Source organism: Coenobita brevimanus, chromosome 23 (genome assembly GCF_032717465.1).
Source record: "Coenobita brevimanus isolate Jiangsu-jjx chromosome 23, ASM3271746v2, whole genome shotgun sequence".
In the NCBI taxonomy this organism is placed as follows: domain Eukaryota; kingdom Metazoa; phylum Arthropoda; class Malacostraca; order Decapoda; family Coenobitidae; genus Coenobita; species Coenobita brevimanus.
Window position 1 is genome coordinate 55,103,480 of NC_136976.1, and position 22,354 is coordinate 55,125,833.

Consider the following 22,354-nt stretch of genomic DNA (forward strand, 5'->3'; position numbering starts at 1 on the left):
CAACACAGCAGATTTCCTCCTCCACACACTTCCGAAAAGTGCCAAATTCTCAAAATGTCCAAACTTATCGTACCTAATTAACGAACACTTGGCAAAGAATGAGAGAATGAGTTCCGCGGTAAAACATAACACAGTCACCAAGTCACTCAGTAACTCAGTGACAAAGGCGTTTCTCCCAGCTCCTATGAGAGTCGGTCAACTATCGTTTTTTTTTTTTTTCTTCTTCTAAATTTCGCCTTTCCATCCCGCCCATATTTGCCAGGTGAGTGATATTATTGCAGATATTGCGAAATTTAATTCCATTTATTGGTGAATCTTTTTCATATTAATTTGTAATGACAGTCCTGTAATATTGTCGTTACTATTTTCCGTTACTATTTTCCGGAATTACTGAGCTTTGTGAGTTTGTAGTGAGTTTTGAGAGTAAGTTTAGTGTCCTCTGGTAATGTCAGGTTCTTCCTTAACAGTTCTCTAGGGACATTGTAACACAGCGACCTTCTAACACAGTCTGAGAACAGGTCTTATGACATGTTGACACCTTCTGAGACCCAGATCAGTGATATTCTACCATCTACTGACAACAAATTAAGCAACATTCTAGTACCTTATGGGAGCAAGCTTTAACGATTTTCTAAAACCTTTAATTAAACAGCAGGTACTAGGGGTGGGCAGAAGTAGGTGTGACGGCCAAAGATGGTGAAGGTTAGTGGGTCGGGGTGGGGTGACGGTGGGCACTGTAGGTTGGCAAGGATGGGTGTGGAGAGGATTCATTTTAAAACCTCCAAAAACAACGACAACATCGTGAAAGTATGCAAACCTCGCTTTCAAATATCTGGCGTCTCACTATGTAGGTAAAGAACAACGTCGTGGTTCCTTATGGAGTTTGCCACTTTGCCACGAAATGCCACTGAATATCGATTAAAAGCATTAAAATAAGGCGGAAGTGAAGGGAAGAGGAGAGGAGGAAGAGGAGGAAGGTGAAAGAAGAAGAGTAGGAAAGGAGGAAGAGAAAGAATGTAAAAGAAAAAGAGTAAGAATGGAGAAGGAGAAATAGAGCCATAAATACAGAATGGAGGAGGGTTAATAACATTTTGTTTGCATGTGAGCCTCTTGTGAACCTCATAGCCACGTATTTTACTTTGAGTGTGAGGTCATGCTACGTATCCTCAAATGCTGTCCTATCTTTTTCAAAATCTCAACCAGTAATTCGAGGGCCAGTCGGGGTGGCGGTGATGTGCTTCTTGTGCAAGTTCGAATCCGCAGGAGGAGACTGGAGGTTTTCGGCCATGTAATTTCAGTCAGTGTAACAGTCATCCCATCACTTCTTATATGTAACCGTTTAGTTCATCGGTTCAAATACGCAGTCAAACAAACGAGCAAACGAGCACGCAATGACAGTCCCATATTACCCCTTTGTGGTGCTGGGGACTCCAAACTGGAGCATCACTGAGACAGGCCACGTAGATGATCAGCCTAGGACCTTTGTTGGAAGTGGATGATCGAAAATCTCCCAGCTAGACCCTTGGAGTTTGGAACCAATACACACTCGTGATGCCATAGTTGTTGCTTACTCTCTAATGTCACCCGTGGATGCAAGGATGCCTCTGCCAGGATGTCACACTAAAAAAAAAAAAAAAAAAAAAAAAAGTGGTAGTTCGAAGCTTTACCAAACTGCCCAAGTAACGATGTCACTGCGAACCAATATTTCCCTGTCCAGTCCACCAAAGCCTCCAACAACTGCATCAACACTGTACAACAGGTGCTCGTCTGGCGTCAACCTTGGCTACGACTTCCCTCCAGCCAGAGGTGAGGTTAGAGGGTGTTCAGAAACTACTGTGTGACTCAAGACTACGTAAGACAAGACCATCACTCCTACTACATATGCAAATACTTTTGTATCTGTCCTCATCCTTGTATCAGTCCATATAAAATCTATTTTAGGACTTTCTTGGAGGGAGAATAATGGCAAAAATCTGCCTTTTCTCATGCTGGTAATACGAAAGAAAACTGTCTTTAGTAATAGCAGTGTATATGAATGCTGAAGAGTTCTTCAGTCAACGGTTGTGTGTCAGAGTCTGTGTATGTCACTGGTACTGACCAACAAGAAACAGGCGTATGCAAACATATGAGGACACACTAACAACACCCACTATCAGTGTCCGTCAGGGCTGGATTTGAAGTGAAAAGCAGAACACCGCAGGCTGGGAGACGACTGCGGTAACCATTAAGCCATCGTTGTTCTCCACTAAGTGGGAAAAAAAAAAATTAGAAGATGGAGACGGAGACGAAGAAGAAGGAGGATGGGGAGGAGGAGGAGGAAAAGGAGATTCGATCACTATCATGTGGTCGATCTGCGACCTTCAAATTCACCGTGTAATCAGAGGGCCGGATCTTGAAACATAAAACCAGGCTGCTGTTTTGAATACGCTCACTGCTCGACATTAAGCTTTACGCCCTTACATTAACACAGGTACGGGGCAGTTTCGCTTTACAGGTATTTATCTATTCATTTATTTTACCTCAGCTTCGGGGATGACGTATAGTGAAGAGTTAGAGGTGACCTTCGATAACCTCACCACATGTATTTTGTCTTTCATACCACCAGATTTTTCTTTTCCAACTTGGGTGAGATCTTTGACAGTAAAAGAGTTTGAAATAATTGCCACCATTCCCGCATGTACTGTGATAATTGATTTCAGTTTTCCTTGCCACTGCCAGACGAATGTTATGCAGTACAGCCAAAGAAGGACATTCATCACAGAACACGTTAAACAGTGCTCAGAAAAGATAGTGAATTCTCAGCCTGTTCACTACCAGTGTTGTTATTTTTCTCTTCCTTTAAGGTGGCTCTATCTCTCTGTGGCATCAACAACAATGGCCACTAATTACATAGGCAAGAATCGTGGAGGCTAGCACAAAAATTGACCATCATTGTCATCATCATCATCATCATGATCATCGTCGTCGTCATTATCATTATCAATTATTATTTTATTGTTATTATTACCTCCGCCAAGGAGTTTATGTTTTACCCGCGTTGGTTGGTTTGTCTGTTTGTTTGTCTGTTGGCAGGATTACTCAAAAGATTATGAACGGATTTTAATTAAATTTTGTAGACAGGTGGGCCATAGACCAAAAAAGAATTGATCAAACTTGGGGGCGGATCCGGATACGCATCCTTTTTAATGGCAATGGCACTGGCGCAGGCATGAGCTGGCAGACGGCTTTCTAGTTATTATTGTTGTTGTTGTTATTATTATTATTATTATTATTATTATTATTATTATTATTATTATTATTATTATTATCATATTTTATAACTATTACTGACTTTACCTTGCAGCCATCTTGGGGGTGTTGGTCAGTGCCTGGGTGGGTAACACCAGGGATCCCACAACACCATACCGGCAGAGAACTGTACACGAAATGACGGAGAGAGAGAGAGAGAGAGAGAGAGAGAGAGAGAGAGAGAGAGAGAGAGAGAGAGAGAGAGAGAGAGAGAGATTCTGGAATTTTTGGTTTTCTCTAAAAAGGCATGTAGTTTTGCGGGTACACACACACATACACACACACACAAGGCTATAGGGGTAATACCTTACATATACTGTATACTGTATACACACATTCTGTATATATATATATATATATATATATATATATATATGGATAGATAGATAGATATAGATATAGATAGATACAGATATAGATATAGATATAAACATCCTAAAACATTAACACTTATGCTAAATAATTGTATAGCATATATGGTAAAAAATAAAGGTGGGACAGACGCCATATATGAGTTTTATATAGATACATACATACATACATACATACATATATATAATGAGAGAGAGAGAGAGAGAGAGAGAGAGAGAGAGAGAGAGAGAGAGAGAGAGAGAGAGAGAGAGATGCAGTAGTTCTCTTTTGTATGCATAATGAGGCAGTGACACCACTATACCAGACTGTCCCCTAAATGTACTGTCTCTCTCCCTCTCTCACTCTCTCTCTGTCTCTGTCTCTGTCTGTCTGTCTGTCTGTCTGTCTATCTGTCTCCGTCTCTGTCTGTCTGTCTGTCTGTCTCTCTCTCTCTCTCTCTCTCTCTCCTGACAAGCCAAAACCAATCATGGCTTAAGACTACCTCCATTCAGGCAGAGTCCTTTGTTCGTGGGCTAGTCAGACAGCTCTTCATCGCTGCCTCTGGACTTAACTTGGCCTATGATGAAGCCAGCGACGGATGCCTCCCTCTCCTGGACATACTCGTCACTGCACACAACGTAGGACTCAAGACTACAGTATTCACCAGACCCAAGAACAAAGGACTCTGCCTGAATGGAGAGAGTGAGTGCCCAAGACCTTACCTGCGCTCCACCATCAGCCCCTACGTCAGGAGAGCCCTGCCCCACTGCTCCACTTGGAAATACACCCACCAGGAACTACAGTAGAAGGTGTGACTCAAGTCCTCGTTAAGAACGGCTACAGTAACACCGACGTAATTAAGAGACACATGGACAAATGGTGTACTCACCAAGAGAACACTACACCCACAACCGGCGAACACATCAAGATATACTACAGAAACCACATGTGTACAGACTACAAGGCGGATGAGAAGATCATCAAGGACATTGTATATAGAAATGTACACCCTACAGACCCGGAACAACACATTTCTCTCATCATCTGCTTCAAAGCAAACAGTCCATCTTCTGCTTCGTAACTGACCCGCCGTGACCAAGACGCCCCTTCAGGAGAACCATGTCATTTACCTGCATAACCGCAACAGTGAGGAATATGAACCACACTCATACACTGGAATGACATGGACCAGACTGTCGAGGCGCCTCACCTGTCACCTGCAAAATGGAGCCATCTAGAACCACTACGCCACCCTACACAACTCCCACCTGACACGACAAGACCTGGATGAGAACACCATAATAATCGACAGATAAGAAGACCCTCGCAGTCTCTTGTTTCTAGAGGCAATCAACATTATCACAAAACAACCGGCAATAAACACACAGTCGATGATTTCCAAATCCTACCCTCGTCAAAATGCCACATAGGCTTAGCCTGTTGTTGTTGTTGGATATTTCCCCACACTTGGTGGGGTACGGGCAAACAAAGAGCCCGTCAGGGTAGAGCTAACAGTGCCCTTGCTAATTTATCTAGAGGGCGGGTAATTGGTCACTAAGGATAAGTGAGTGTTAAAAGGGGAGTGAGCAATGATGGTGGTTGCTTCATTGAAAGCATTTTCTTACCAGGCGCGGCCCACATCTGGGTGAGATCTGAGCTGGGCAGTGGCTAGGCAGTCGAGTATGTAATGTATTAGAGGCTCTTCAGCCCTGTCAAGGCAGTGGGGACATGGCTTTGGTGCGGTCCCGGCGATCTGACTGTGACAGGGGAATCCCAACCGTAATCGCCGGAGCCGCACTAACACGTAGTTAGGCACTCCAGGTGGAGGTAGGAGCGGTAGGTAGGTCGTGGCTGTGGCATACCACAACGCAGAACGAGAGCCCTCTGCAACACACAGTTGATGATTCTCCCGGGACAGCCTTCCAATAGTGCCAGCCAGGGTGGCAATGGTGTTAGAGGTGCTAGGGCGGAGTGGGAACGTAATTCCCGGGAGAGAGCATGCTGAGCGTGCCGCAGCATCCGCTCTTTCATTGCCAAGGATCCCAACGTGCCCTGGAATCCAGTGTAGGGTGATGGTGGTGCCTCTGTTCGTGAGGAGGGAGGCGACTGAGTATATCTCCGTTAAGAGGGAAACGTTGTCGCTGCAGGAGAAGGAGGGCAACCCCAGAAGGGATGACAAGGAGTCTGTGTGGATGATGACCCGCCGTTGCTGGTTAAGCTGTGCGAGGCGTAATGCCCCGAATATGGCAACTAACTCTGCCTGGAAGGCAGAGACCCCAGGGGAGAGTCGCCAAGATTCAGTATGGTGCCCTAGAACAAAAGCAGACCCGGCGGATCCATCAGCGCACACAGATCCATCTGTGTAGTATGTGACGGATTCAGGGGAGTCAATGAAGCGGCCTTTGAGCGATCAGCTTAGCTGATCAGCTCCGCCCACCCGTCTCCACTTGATTCACCTGAATCTCCTGGCTACGCAACTACTTTGACGGACGCTCCGCTAGTGTACGCTTTCAGGGGCAGCTCTCTCCTGCCCACCCCCACGTCAACGGGACGCCACAGGGAGGTGTGCTCAGTCCCCTCTTGTTCAACCTGCTTATTGTACAACTGCTCTCGATCGACTTCGGCAGAGGTGTCACCCTCCTCTGCTATGCAGATGATCTCGTGCTTGTCCTCTCTCGTAGGAAATGTTACGATCGCGCGCCAGCTGCTCTAACCCGCCTCCATGACCGATGCCGTGAACTAGGCCTGAAGATCAACCCTGACAAAACAAAATGCATGCCCTTCGGGATGCGAGCCACCGAATATCCACTCTCACTCGGAGGGCAACAGCTCGGCCTAGTTCTCAGACATCAGTACTTGGGAGTGTGGTTCGACAGCCGCCTGATCTTCTCTACGCACGTAAAATGCCTACGAGAGAGGGCCGCCCCTCGAATCCCTGCCTTGAAGGCCTTCTCCCACAGGAATCTCGGTGCCTGTCCACGTACCCTGAGAGCATTCTACATACACGCGATACGGTCACTTGTTGACTATAGTGCTGTGTGCCTTGTGGGGCTTTCTGGGTAGCAGGCCCGCTCTCTCGAAGTCCTACAAAACACTGCACTTCGTGTGATGTTGGGTGCTCCTGTGTGGACACGCACCGAGAATCTAAGGTTGGAGAGTGGCTTTCCTTTTCTCAAACACCGAATCTGGAGTCGTTCGACAGCTGTTGTTGCACAGCTCTGCAGATGCAGGCCTCAATTGCCTGTCTCTGCTATGCTAAAACGCACCCTAGACAGGCCCCTGAACCAACATCATTCAAGGAGGAACTGGGCACACTCTGCTGTGACTGTCCTGCACAACCACAGTCTAACTGACGCCCTGCAGGGAGGCTCTGACCTCCCCCACCCTGACTACTCGCCTCCACCATCATGGCTGCCTCCTGTGATACGGAGTCTTGCCCCTTCTAGCGCCTCCCCGAGAGCCTCTCTGCCCCTAGTGTTACGGCAAGAAGCGCTTAGAAGGATGGCACCTCTTCGTGTCCCAGGGGCAGTCGAATATTACACTGACGGGTCAATCACTGCTGATGGATCAGCAGGTGCTGTATTTTGCTGTGAGGGCCATGCCGAGACATGGAAGCTCCCTACAGGAGCCTCTGTGTACGAGACGGAGCTTGTTGCAATCCTTGGTGCTCTCAGAAACGCCAGCCAACACCACCACAGGCGCATAATAATACATACAGACTCGCTCTCGTCTTTGCACAGTCTTCGTGCACGACGATTTACAGACAATGTAGCCTTGCTGACCTCCATTTTTGCTGTGGCTGATACCATTGCACGCCACGGCACTGGCATTCTTCTACATTGGATACCCAGCCATGTGGGTATCCGAGGTAATGAGCTTGCAGATTCCGCGGCTCGTAGTGCCACTGCTCGCCCCCATGTAAATTTCCACCTGCAGCCCAGCCTCGCGAGAATCAAAAGAAAAGCCTACAACTCCATCATAAGGCTCACTCGTGAGGATCACGAAGATCAGGTCGCTGCTGGCTCACGTTCAGCCTCTTGGTTTGCACGAGCCACTCAGTACAAGCCGCTCGCTGCCCCCCCTCACACCCCCAACGCTCTTATAGTCAGTCTCCGACGCCTCCGCCTAGGTTACCCCTGTTACTCCCAAATATCAGGACTACAACCTGACCCGTGCCCTCACTGTCTCCAGCAAGACGACTGGCCTCTGCTTCACTATCTTGCAGACTGCCCTGCCACTGCCTCCTTACGACTAACTTTACGCGACCGTCTTGTCAGACGAGTAGCACGCCACGACACCGCAGCTGAGATTGTTGCACTTTCCCCTATCCCTTCTCTACTCTCCATTGTCTCTTCTTACCCTCCGCCTCGCTAGAAATAGCGCCTCTAATTTACATTCATCTTCTTCGCCTGTGTCCACATGTCGCCATACAGAGGACATACCACTTATATAGTCCATGATAACACCTGCGGGCTCTACACCTTGAGCCCGGGTCCATTCTATCATGATAGGTGGACGAATCTAAATAACAACAACAACGACAGAACCATCAGATTCAGCCTGAAGATGGAACAAGATAGTTCCGAAACGTCGCTGCCCTTTGGTGAACTCCTGAAGAAACTCCAGGAAGACCAACGAAAATTTGCAAGGCAAATAGAAACCGTACATAACAAATCAATAAAGGAGAATGTGCCATAGCTTTCAACCTTGTATGTCACTGTTTGAGAAGAAAGATATTTATAAGTATACATGAGTGAGACAGGAGGGTGGAAGGGTTGTTGATAGAGCCTTGATGGACTATGTGGTTGTGTCTAGGAATGTAATAGGAAGATTGTTGGATGTGAGAGTTCTGAGAGGGGAGGGTGGAGGTATGTCTGACCACTACCTGGTGGAGGGAAAGTTAAGAGTAGGAAAGAGATGGATGAGAGCTAGGAGGGTTAGGTGTGGCAGGGAGGTTTTGAAAGTGAGTGAGTTGGATAAAAGAGAGAAAAAGATAGAGTATCAGGAGAAATTGAAAGATGAGTGGAACGCAGTGAAAGATCGGGAAAATGGCAGCGTGGAGGAGGAATGGCAGTTGTTTAAGAGTGCTGTGGTGGGGCATGCAGAAGAGGTGTGTGGTGTGAGACGTGTGGGTGGTGGTGTAAAAGGAAGTGAATGGTGGTGCGAGGAAGTAAGTATGGCTGTGGCAGAGAAGAGACGTGCATATGAAGTGTGGCTGCAGAGGAAGGATGAGATGTCATATGAAAGGTATAAGGAGAAGAGGAATAGAGCGAGAAGGGCTGGGCGTGATGCTAAAGTGGCAGCAGATGAGAGGTGGGGTAGGCGGCTGACAGAGAATTTTCAGCAGAATAAGAAAATGTTTTGGAAGGAGGTGAAAAGGGTGCGAAAGGGAGAGTCTGGGAAGGAAGAACGAGTAAAAGCAGAGGATGGAAGGATGTTAATTGAGATGGATGCAGTAAAGAAGAGATGGGCAGAGTATTTTGAAAGATTGTTAAATGTAGAGGAGGAAAGGGTGGCTGAGATTGTGGCGGATGGAAGGGTGCAAGGAATAAATGTGTTGGGAGAGTTGAATGATTCTTTGATCACGAAGGAAGAAGTGGAGAAGGCAGTAAAGGAGATGAAAACAGGGAAAGCTGCAGGTATGGATGGGTGTGCTGTGGAATGCCTGAAGGGTGGTGGAGTGACTATTGTTGACTGGTTAGTAAGATTGTTGAATGTGTGCTTTGAGAAAGGTATGGTGCCAATTGACTGGGCAAGTGCTTGTGTGGTCCCGTTGTATAAAGGCAAGGGTGATAAGTATGAATGTACTAGCTTTAGGGGTATAAGTCTGTTGAGTGTTGTAGGTAAGGTGTATGGTAGAGTGTTAATTATGAGAGTTAGAGAGGGTACAGAGGGAGTGATTAGTGATGAGCAGTGTGGCTTTAGGAGAGGGAGGGGATGCGTTGATCAGGTGTTTGCTGTGAGACAAGTGTGTGAAAAGTATTTAGCGAAAGGCAAGGATGTGTTTTGGGCATTTATGGATTTAGAGAAAGCGTATGATAGAATTGATAGGGAGGCTTTGTGGACTGTTTTAAGATTGTATGGACTTGATGGTAGGTTACTAAAAGGGGTGAAAAGTTTTATGTAAATAGTAGAGCGTGTGTAAGAGTGGGAAATGCTGTGAGTGATTGGTTTCCCGTGAGAGTGGGGCTGCGACAGGGATGTGTGATGTCGCCTTGGTTGTTTAATATTTACATGGATGGTGTTGTAAGGGAGGTGAATGCAAGAGTTTTAGGTGGTCTGAGTCTGGTAAATGTTGATGGAGGAGAGTGGAATCTGAAGCAGCTGCTGTTTGCAGATGATACTGCACTGGTGACTGATTCAGAGGAGAGATTGAGACAGTTGGTAGAGGAGTTTGGAAGGGTGTGTGAAAGGAGGAAATTGAAAGTAAATGAGAATAAGAGTAAAGTGATGAAGTGTACGAGGTTGATAGATGGTAGGGGGATGAATATAGTTTTGAATGGTGAGTTGCTTGAGGAGGTAGATTGTTTTAAATATCTAGGGTCACATGTTGCTGTGGATGGAAGAATAGATGCAGAAGTGAAGTTTAGAATAAATGAAGTAGGAAAGGTGCTGGGAGGAATGAAAAAAGTGTTTAAATGTCGTTCGCTTAGAATGGATGTAAAAGAAGGCTGTATGAGGGTGTTGTGGTACCGACTGCATTATATGGGGCTGAAACATGGAATATGGGTGTAGCAGAGAGGAAAAGTTTGAATGTAATGGAGATGAGATGCCTGAGGAGTATGTGTGGAGTGACGCGTATGGATCAGGTGCGAAATGATGAAGTGCGAAGGAGAACTGGAGTTGTTCGGGAGATGGCTGGTAGAGTTGAGCAGAGGGTGTTGCAATGGTTTGGACATATGGAGAGAATGGATAATGAGCGATTGGTGAAAAAGATAACTAGATCTGATGTGAGAGGTGTAAGGCTGAGAGGAAGACCACGAATAGGATGGATGGACAGTGTGAAGAGAGCGCTGGATGCGAGAGGGATGTCTGTTGAGCAAGGAAGAGTGGCTGTGCGTGACAGAAATAAATGGAGAGAAATTGTGAATGAATAAGTGATGACGCAGCCCTGAGGGGATATTCTCCCGCATTTGGTCTGATCAGCTAGTCAGGTCAGGTGCGGGTAAGGGGATGGGTCTGTTATGATGTGGCAGGGGTAAACCAGTTCTGCTGTCGGGCCCTGCTGCGGATGTCACTGATTGCATTGCCCAGTTGACCCTTGTGCGGTGTGGTGCGGTGAGGATCTGTCCGTTCTCCCCTTTGGGGCTAAGATGCAAATGAATGTGTTTGAATGGATGAGTAAATGGAGAGTGAGTCGTCCTGTCTCGGCTACCTCCCTTTCCTTGGGGGAAGCAGCCTAGGTATATATATATATATATATATATATCATCAAAGCCTCATTAGTCAGTTTCCCCAAACCTTCCCGTTCTGAACCCGTCAGGGTGACCAGATGGCACTTAGATAGGGCAGACTGGGATGGATTCAGAATTATTATCTTGCTGATATTCCCTGGCAGTCTTTCTTCTCCCGTGACATCAGTTCTATGAAGTCCCACATTAGTGACTTAATACAAGCTGGTATGGAATTGTTCATACTTAGCCAACAGTTCAGTAAAAGATCGGACTCCCCAAAATGGTTTGATAACACCTGTGTCAGAGCAGCGACCCAAAAGTCATTAGCATATAACTATTCCTTAAAAAAAAAAAAAAAAAATCTGAATCGCTTAGTCAATTAAAAATTATTAGAAACCATGCACAAGCAGTAATAAATGTCGCTGAATCAAACTTTCTTCACAAACAAGCACCTAAATTGTGAAACAGTCTTAACGACAATAGAATACTCTGGTCAACTCTCAGTTCTTTCAATAATAAAGTTTAACAAGTCATCACCCATTCCCCCACTAAAATCATTAGCCGGTAACATTACAAATGACCCGGGTGGGAAAGCAAATATCTTTGCCAGTTCATTTGCCAGAAATTCAAGTATAGAGGAAGTCAGCCAGAACGTTCCTGTACTATAAATTGCTCCTCCTAAGATAAAGACTAGATATATACAATCCAACCTAGACAGTTTACCAACCAACAAAGCTCCAGGTCTAGATGGAATTCCTCCAATTGTTTTGAAAATGTGCTCCCCAGACCTTGCGTCTGTTCTAGCAAAATTATTCAGACTGTGTATACGTACCTCTTCATTCCCTAATTCATGGAAAGAAGCCAATATCCACCCAGTTCCAAAGAAAGGAAGTTCCTCTGACCCCTTTGATTACAGACCAATTGCTATCACGTCTTCTCTTGGTAAAGTATTTGAATTTGTAATTAATATGCACATAGTTAAACATCTTGAATCCAACAACTTAATTAGTGATAGACAGTATGGTTTTCGCCACGAAAGATCCACCATTGATATACTCAATCTCCTGAATCATACCATCAATCAGTCAATTGATCAGCATGTAGAAACTCATGCAGTAGCCCTTGATATTTCCAAAACTTTTGATGGAGTGTGGCATCGTTCCCTGCAATCCAAACTCCCTTGCTATGATCTAACATCTCTTGTTCCCTCATATCTGAGTGACAAAAAGATGAGAGTTAAATTAGATGATGTGTATTCAAATTTCCACTCAATTAATGCCGGGACACCACAAGGATCAGTTTTGGCTCCAACCCTATTACTAATTCACATTAATGATCTCTTATCTGTCACCCATAATCCCATCCATTCATGTACAGAGGACTTAACACTTCACAATCATTCATACTTAAATATCCATTCACGAAGTTCAGTATCTCTAACTCACAACTCCGTAAATCAAGACTTATCTAAGATCACTGAATGGGGACAAGATAACATTGTCTCATTTAATGCTAGTAAAACCAAATATATATACAGTTTACTAATAGACAGATATTGCCTGATTGCTATACCGTTTTCAGTGCTACTAATATTCCTCTCTCTTAAAGTATTGAAATTCTCAGTACAGTAATTCACTTAACAATGCCCTCAGCTGGACTTCTCATGTTAGATCACTTGCTAAAACCGCCTCAAAGAAACTTGGATTGCTGTACAGAGTCCGTAACTCCTTCACTGACGAACAGTCAGCTATAATTTATGAGAGTCATGTGCGCTGTCAGCTGGAATATTGCTCACCCTTGTGGAATGGATGTGGAGAGGTTGCACTAAAACAACTAGACAAAATTCAGACCAAAGCTGTTAGATTTGTTAATGACCCTGCTATTACAAATGAACTACCTTCCCTACAGGTATGAAGGAATGTTGTTTCTCTTGCATTATTTTACAGATACTTTTATGGCAAATGCTCAGACGAAGTTGCATCCATTGTGCTACCTCTCCATGCCTTCCCCCGCGCTACACGGACATCTGGTAGCTCTCATGACTGGGATGTCACACTGCCATATTACAGAACTTCTGCCTATCAGAATTCTTTTAGTCTCCGATTCGCATCTATTTTGAACTCGCTTCCCCAGAGAGGTTTCCCCTCAGACTTCAACCTACAGCTGTTCAAATCCAGCTGCTACAGATTTCTTATGAATGAAGGACACCTGTAATCTGATGTATGGATTTTTTTGTTCATTCGTTTTTCCTTCCTCTGTTGTTATTTAAAATATATATATATATATATATTAAGTACGGCTAAAATAAAAGATTTTCCAATACAAGGTTTTATTTACTCTGTATGTACGGTATGTGTGTATGTATGTATGTATGTATATATGTGTGTATGTACATCTGTCTGTCTCTATCTATCTGTCTCATGTAAAGCTAAATCAAAAGAAATTCCAGTACAAGGTTATATGTTTCTCTCTCTCTCTCTCTCTCTCTCTCTCTCTCTCTCTCTCTCTCTCTCTCTCTCTCTCTCTCAATAAACCAAAGCCAATCATGGATTATCGCATCACCCATCAATTATTTCACCACTCCAAATCTTCCTCCATCATTTTTTTTTTTCAACAATTTTTCTAAGTCTTTTGAAAATAAGGTTCGTAAAGTTAATCATTAAATCGTAGAGTGACGTGCAAGCCTCTGATTTTTGACGTCATTAAATGGAACGCCTATGGCTGTCAGGTGTGGCCAGCCTGCATCCCACATCACAGCCTGCATCAGGAACAGGACACAAAGGTCACACATGTCCTATCATGTCCTGCTTCAGAAATTATTACAAAAACAAGCAGTTTGTATTCCACTTCACCATTTAAGGTGTGAGCATACGACCCTGACTCACAGATTTCTCTTAATAATTCGATGTTGTGGCTGAAGATGGGTGGGCAGGGCGGAGAGGAGCGGCCAAGACACTCTAGATAGTGAAACAGCGTGTGGTAATGTGCCCAACTAAAATTAACATTGAAGGCAGGAAAGCATGGGCGTGGTGAAGATATTAATCAACATTTCCTCAAATGAATAATCATCCCTTTCAGTACGACGACTTCTTTTACACCTGACGGGCACGGGTACCCGCCGTTGCCCGGGAAAAACCTATGACCCTGCATACCGACACTGTTGGGTCTCTGGGGGACGCCCCCCCACTCTGTGGGAGACGACTTGCTGTGTCCCATTTTAATCATTGGCCCAATGTTCCTTTTTGGGCCCATTACCCCAGCGATTATTCCCCATGGACCTGTGCCTACTACGGACCTATTCACCCCACTGACCTATATCCATCGACCTATTTTCCTACTGCCCATCCACTCACCCTGCCCACCCACTCATCCTGCCCACCCACTCACCCTACCCATCCACTCACCCTACACATCCAACTATCCACTCGTCCACCCAACCTCCCCTCTCATCCAACCACTCATCCATCCATCCACGTTGTCCACTCACTTCCCCACCTTCGCTGCACCACTCTGTCTCATCACGTTCATCCACCCACTCACCCGCCCACTAACCCTGCTCACCCATCTCGTTCACCTGTCCACCCCACCCATCTGCCCACCCACCCCACCCACTGCAGGCTACTACTGATATAGTTGTGGAACGAAGTTAAACACTCCGGTATTTGTTCTCCAAGCTCTACCAGGTTGACTTGAGTAGAGATGATTGGCCACCAGGGTCTCCAGTTTAGTATTTTAAAACCAGATATAACTTGCCGGTAAAAAGTGACCCCCGTGAGACCCCTTTGCAGCTCTGTAGATGCTCGTAGTTCCTCCTTAATTTCCATGGCGGATAGAGACAGACATTAAAAATGTATATAAGATTCTTGTTACCACTAGGCGACTTCATGAAGCTTATAGTCGAGACTTTTGAAATGAGGTGCGTTTCCTTTACTATAGTTGAACAGAATCGTATGGTGAAGCTAGAACAGATAAATTAAAGGCGCCAATGAAATTAATGGGATAAAAGCTCTGGATATTCTCACGTCAGATGTGCTCTGTGGCGATGGGTGCTGACGGCTGAGCGGTACAGACGTGATGAAGCTTCACATCAGAGTTTTCAGCCAAGAATAACCAAATACAGTAATGAATATTCTCCCTTGTCAGATGCGCCTCGGACTGGTGATGTGGTGGGCGGCCGCGGGGGTGGCCGGACGGGCTTGGGATCGAGCTGAGAGACACCCACAGAAAAGCCTGGTGGCAGAGGATGTGCGGGCAGGAAGGTCCCCGGCCGCGGGAAATTTGAATGACGACTCGGACGACATAGAGTTTACGGGTACACACGAAGAGCTGGTGCATGCTGAGGTAAGACCAAGTGAACTTTTTTTTTTTTCTGTGCAAGAATTAGCATATCATCATCATCATCATCCTAACCCTTTTTCCATTATTGTAAACAGGTTGAGTTAGATCCAGAAATATGGCTGAAGTCCTGAAAGTAAAATCAACCTTCTTCATCTTCTCTGCTTCGGCCTAGGTACTTGTAAGTCATCATCATCACCACCATCTTCATCATCATGACTGACTTTGCATTATTATTAGTGTGGGTGGTAACAGAAAAAGAAAACTGGCGGATAGTCCTTAAACACGGGAGATCCAACTGGTGACTCAGCAGATATACTGTAGAGTTTACGGGGGTACACGTGAAGAGCTGGTGCATGCGGAGGTAAGATCTCTCTCTCTCTCATATTCGTAATTTCCAAGACAACTCATTTACTCCGTTAATGAGTGACAGTCCTGAAAAAAAGGAAAACTCCGGCACACGCCAGCCTCCGCCTATAGGACTACCTGGTTTAGAAGCGAAACATTTGACGTTGTTCGCACTGTGAGTGACCTTGACTTTCGACAGATTACTCTCAAAATTAAGCGACTTAATCTTTGAATGAGCTTCAGCCCTCCCACCAAGTTCGGTTCAAATAGGATCAAAACCGTTGAGCTGACCTTGCTCTGTGATCTTGACCTTTGACCTCTTAATTCTTAGAGCTGAATGTCTTCACCCGTGCTTGCCCTCAACCCTTCCACCTGGCTTGTTTCAAAATCAAATCACAACTGTTCAAGCTATAGGGTTAAACCAATGACCTTGCTCTGTGCTCTGCTTGACTGACTTTCTCATAAGCGAATCACTTCATCATTGTCTCACTCTTAACCCTTCCACTTAGTTAGGTCTAAATCAGATCACAGTTTAATAAGCTGATCTTGCCGATCGATCCTGACCTTTGACCGATTGTTCTAAAATACAATGGGGCATTCCCTTGGCTGATTTCCAACACTTCCATTAAGTTTGGTTGCAGTCAAATAAAAATTGAGTTTTACAGTTCGCCTTCAGGCAGACAGACACACAAAAAAGGAAACACACACAATCAAAGCAAAACAAATCCCCGTTGGGCTACGCGCGCGTGCTCGGCAAGTGTGTGTGTGTGTGTGTGTGTGTGTATATATATATATATATATATATATATATATATATATATATATATATATATATATATATATAAGATAACAGTTTGGTCCATTCAATACCGTGGCTCTTATTTGACTACCATTGAACAAAATCGTGGAGTAAAATCAAGTGGTGGAGCTCTGAATTTAACAGGACTGGCGTCACCGTACCAGACAGGTTTACTAATCCATATATGTCACGGAGATGTTTATTTTACCGACCATCGAACCCCAGCGGCATTTCCTCCCGTGTGGATGTACCAGTGTGCTTAGGACAAAATTAACGATCGGTGGACACTGGTGAGGCCTTGAGGTGGCGGTACTGCGGCAGGATCAGTACACAAACCTGTCTATTGCGGGATCAAGTTTTATGTGTGTGTGTATATGTGTGTGTGTGTGTGTGTGTGTGTGTGTGTGTGTGTGTGTGTGTGTGTGTGTGTGTGTGTGTGTGGGTGGGTGGGTGGGTTGGTGGGTGTGGGTGTGGGTGTGGGTGTGTTCTGACTAATGCTAGACTGTTTTATGCAGGGTGTAAGAATTAGGAAACAGTTTCCATCACTAACGACTCAGCCGTCATAGATACGATATATTTTGATAGATGGAAACAGTGCATAGAATATTGCTAGTAGGCTACTTAGCTGTGTGGTTGACATTGTTAGCTATGCAGCCGCTGAACTATTAGCCCATGGGTTGGAATCCCAGGGAGGGTAAGTTGGTCCACTCAGTTATGTGTCCATCCAGCCTTTGTGGGTTACACCAAGGAGGGGTAACTGTGGTGACCTCGATGATGCAATGTTCTTCTGTCTCATGATAGTGGGTGAACAACCCGCCACAGGCTCTAAGACCTGAATTGCTGAGATAAGCCCCGTGGCTATGGTCATCATTGTGTCTGCCTCCACCTTTTCCTTTACTTATACTTCTCCAAAGGAAGCCAGCGAGGCCAAAGAATGTAGTTATGCTGGAAAAACCAATTCTGACTAACCACTGCCAAAGGAATGTCGGTAACAATTTATTGGACAATCACAATTTTTATTACCACAGTAAGAATGTGTTTACTATTAAATATTCTTGTCCATTATTTTAGTAAACACATTTCTCTTGCAGACATAAAGATAACATTTCCTTGAAGGAGGTAAAGAAGTTAGACTGGGTGATAAAGAAGGTAGTAGGGGAGTGAAAGATAAAAATGGCATATTGCTAGTGGAGAAGGGAGAAAAAGTGAGCTGGTGGAGAGAACACTTTAAGGAATTGTTAAACACAGAGAATGAAAAGAACGAGGGTATAAGTGGCTGGGGAATGTCTGACAGGAGGGAGATGAGAAGGGAGGGAGAGATCAGTAGCATGGAAGAAGTGGAAGCAATGATGAAAGTCAGAATAGGGAAATCCCCAGGAATAGATGGAGTGTGTGGTGAAATGCTGAAACATGGGAAAGAGATAGTTTGTAGAATGGATATAGAAGATGTGCATATTGGCATGGGAGGAAGGTAGAGTACCGGAGGATTGGAAGTCAGGTATATTTGTTCTCCTGTACAAAGGAGAAAGGGAAAAGAAATATATGGGAATCATAGGGGCATTTTTCTTCTTAGTGCAAGAGGAAAAGTATGTGGTAGGATACTAACTGACAGAGTTAGGGAAATAACAGAGGAATTAGTTGGAGAGGAACTAGGAAGTTTTAGGAAGGGAAGAAGTTGTGTAGATCAGCTTTTTATCCTAAGATGTTTAGCGGAAAAGTTTCTAGAGAAGGGGAAGAAGTAATATGCTGTCTTCATGGATATGGAGAAAGCATATGACAGGATGGATAGACAAGGAAAGTGGAAAATATAAAGATTATATATGGAGAGAAAGGGAAGCTGTTGAATACCGTGAGGAGTATGTATGAGGAGGCTAGGGCTGCAGTGCGTGTGGGTGGCTAACTGAGTGAATTTTTCAATCTGAACATTGGACTGAAACAGGGAAATGTCATGTCCCTATTGTTGTTCAATTTGTGTATGGATGAGGTTATAAAAGAGATACAAGGTAGGGCAGTGGATGCTGGAGCGACCCTAATATTTGCAGATGATACTGTATTAAATGAAGACGAAGGGAAACTGCAAGGCGTGGTGAATGAGTTTGGGAGAGTGTGTAAGAAACGGAATCTAAAGGTGAATGAAGGGAAGGGTAATGTTGTGTTCTTCGAGAGAAATGAAGTCACTGAATGTACAGTGAGGTTGGATGATGAGGAAATGGAAAATGTGAGTGCATTTAAGTTTTTGGGTAGTGTAATCAGTAAGGGTGGAAGTTTAGAGGATGAAGTGCTTTAAAGGGTACAGCAAGGAAGGAATTTTCCTTGTTCTTTGAAAGCAGTAATAAGAAATAGGAAAGTGAGCATGGGAGTTAAAAAGTCGCTGCATGACTATTGTGATATCAGCTTTTAACTTATGGAAGCGAAGTTGGACCTTGCTGGATGGACACAAGCAGAGACTGAGAGCAGTGGAAATGAGTTATCTGAGCGGGGCATGTGGAGTTACACGGAGAGACAGACCGGCAAAGAAAATGAAGGAGCATTCTGGTGTGGATGTGGATGTGATAGAAAGAGTTAGGAGAAACACACTGAGGTGGTTTGGTCATATGAAGAGGATGGGGAGTGAAAGACTAACGAGGAAAATGTATGAGTGAGGTAGAAGGGTGAGAGAGAGGGGAGGAGACCGAGGATGAGATGGAGGAATGGAGTGGAGAGGTATATGAGAGAGGGGGGTGATTTGGAGGGGGAGGGGACAGCGTAATGGCTGGAGACAGGGCGACATGGGGGGAGATTTATTTGTGGTCACCCCTTGCGGGATTAAGGAGTTTGGCTATAGAGATAGATAAGCCTGGTAATCAGAACCTAACCATTCATCCATCCATCCATCATCCAGTCCTTAAACGGCCCTTCTGAGAGCAGGGCTGGGCGAGAATGACCAGCCACATGCCACTGAGCTTCATTATGTGAGCAATAAACCTCAGCCATACCCTTATTTAAAACTGCATGGATCACATCTGGTCGGTGCTCCTGAACTCATTAGATCATCAGGCGTCCATTAGTTGGTTACAGTTGCTAGCTAATGTAGTACAAAGGCTTCAGGGGTTACAGGAAACAGTGTGGCTTGTCACACAATGTAGTCACATGAAAGTAGTACTACATCTAGTTTGTGGATGGTCCCCACGATATGTACAGCACTAACTTAACCATACATGGTAAATCATACACTGATATTATTGAAAACACAAGGGCACACACACACACACACACACACACACACACACACACACACACACACACACACACACACACATAAACACACACGCACGCGCGCATGCGCAAAACTAGCCATAAAACACAAGAGGGATAAAAATGTCATTTTACTTCCTTTTCAGGTAGACTGTTCTTACAGATTTGGATAGGATGTACTGCATCAACTTGACTCAGAAACGTTTGTAGTTCTGGTTGTAAAGTTACTATCATCTCCCTCTACTGCAATTATTTTGAGTGATGGTGGCAGCTTATAATATTTCTGGTTAATGTAATAGTCTTCATTATCAACAGACGTATTTATGAGTTGTATTTAAGAAGCAAAAGTTGTTGCCTACCCCGTTTGACTTAGGCTTCAGCGGACCGACATCACCGAGAGCTGCCAATCAAGTGTATTAGCGAACATTCACTGGTGGTGTTAAGGCCCAAGTTACTGTATGTGGGTGAGACTTTGGTTTTGCGATTGTTCAGTTTCAGAAGCGATATCTGTAACGAGACTGTTAAGGAAGGGAGGTGAAGTATGCAGGTTGGATATGAAAGGAAGTATAGAAAATTCATGGAAGATGTGGGGTAATGTGGCCTATTGATCAAAGCGTAAGAGTGAGGTTACTTAAATGGAATGGTTATGCAGAGAATAAGGATATGAAGAAGATGGTGAAAATGTCAATATGGAGAGGATGGAGGGTGAAAGACTGACGAAGAGAGTGTATATGAGTGAGGTGGAGGGGGAAAGAGGGAGGGGGAGGCCGAGGATGAGATGGAGGGATGGGGTTGAGAGGTATATGAGAGAGGGGGGTGTGAGTTGGGAGCAGGGCAGTGAAATGGCGGGGGACAGGGCGACTTGGAGGCGATTTGTTTGTGGCCACCCCAAACGGGATTGAGGCGTCTGGCAATAGATAGATAGATAGGATGAGAGAGAATGCGTATATGATAAGGGTGGTGGAAAGGGTAAAATGAATGAAAGAATGGATATGAAGAGGATGATGGGATGGGTAAAATGAATGAGAGAGAGAGAATGGATAAGAAGAGGATGATGAAAAATGTAGACGTGAGTGAGAGAGAGAATGGATATGAAGAGGATGGTGAATGGGTAAAAATGAATGCGAGTGAGAGTGAGAGGACACATGAAAGGCCAACAAGATGGCTGGCTCCCTTTAAAGACTGTGTTAGAAGGCGAAGATCTGGAAACTATGGAAGCAAGAGAACTGACGAAAGAGAGACCTCAATGGATAGCATTTCTGGATATGTGAGTGATAAGAGTTGCAACGAGTTTTTACCCTAACAGGTTTGAATCGTCCCTATTTCCCAGTTATGATGAAATACGGGAAAATGGGTGGATGTTTTGCTTTTGAAATGAAGCCGATGCTTTAGAAGGATAGAATTGGGCGTGGTGGGCCAAGAAGGTGGATGGACATGGTAAATTATTGTGTACGAGAACGATAAAAGGAAGTTGATGAAACCAGGGAACTGTCAAGGGATTAGTTAGCTGAATGAATTATATGTATGAAGGAACACGTGGCACGGCCCTGGCAACTTTTTTTTTTTTTTTTTTTTTTTTTCAACTTTCTTGTCGAGAGATTGACTCTGTCTGGCAAGGAATGTGAAATGCTTCTGCCACACCATCATTGCCATCATCAGTGGGCGTCTATTTGTAATTTCGAGGCAACTGAATGCTAATAAGTCAAAAGCTGCTTTATATATTCTGCTAACCCAAAGGAACACACAGAACTATTTTTCTACCATTGTTCACAGTTTCAAACAATAGTCTTAACAATACATAAAACGCGTTATACAAGCCATGGTAGTACTGTACATATACATAACATATCTCTCCAAAGTTATGTTAACAGTAAAATACAAGCAGAGAAATAAGGCAGTTTTTTGTTTCTAAAAAATCATGATTAATATTCACCAGCGCGGGTGGTGTGAGAGTGTATTGTTTAGCTCGGCGTGTGTGTGTCTATTACCGTGTGGCGAGATATACGAGTAACTCAAACAGTTTTGATCTTATTTTAATTAAACTTGGTGAAAGGTTAACCACTGATGCTGTGATTTGATTTTGAGAAAAGTAGGTCAAAGGTTAGGGTCATGGGCAAGGCCAACTCAAGTAGTTTTGATATAATTTAAGTCAAAATCGGTGGAAGGGTTCAAGGTCAGGCGAGGATGAAACAGTTTGATCCTGAGATCAAACATTCTCTGTTTGCATTCTGGAGTTTTTCAGATTCATTTGGCCACAGTGCCTTGACTCCACCTCCTCCACTACCCTAACATGGTACTCGTCTGCCGTTTCTTTGTTTCTTAGTTTCACTGCCTTCAGTCTTTCGCTCTGAGTGCTCCTCTTTATCCACAACTCTCCTCTTAGTCTTACCTTGCATTTCACAGTCAAATGATCAGATAAACCTTCCTAGCGTCCTCTCACCGCCCTCAAATTTACAGTGCTCCTAAACATCTTGCTCTGTACAGACATGTAATCAGTTAGGTTCCTACAACATGTATATTTACGTGCCCTTATTTACTTAAAATATGAATTACTGATCTACCATCTATCGTGACACATGTCCTTCAGTCTCCGTCCATTATCATG

At 44.4% G+C, this 22,354-nt stretch overlaps 1 protein-coding gene across 1 annotated transcript in view; it reads left to right on the top strand.

Annotated features, from left to right (window-relative positions):
* Nucleotides 1–8,058: 8,058 nt before the first annotated feature.
* LOC145392713 (matrix metalloproteinase-21-like) overlaps nucleotides 8,059–22,354 on the top strand; it is a 76,044-nt gene continuing 61,748 nt past the window's right edge. Inside the window, exons 1-2 of the mRNA XM_080267014.1 lie at nucleotides 8,059–8,301; nucleotides 15,177–15,374. Of these exons, the coding sequence (XP_080123140.1) occupies nucleotides 8,059–8,301; nucleotides 15,177–15,374 (441 nt within the window). The remainder of the gene's footprint in view (nucleotides 8,302–15,176; nucleotides 15,375–22,354) is intronic.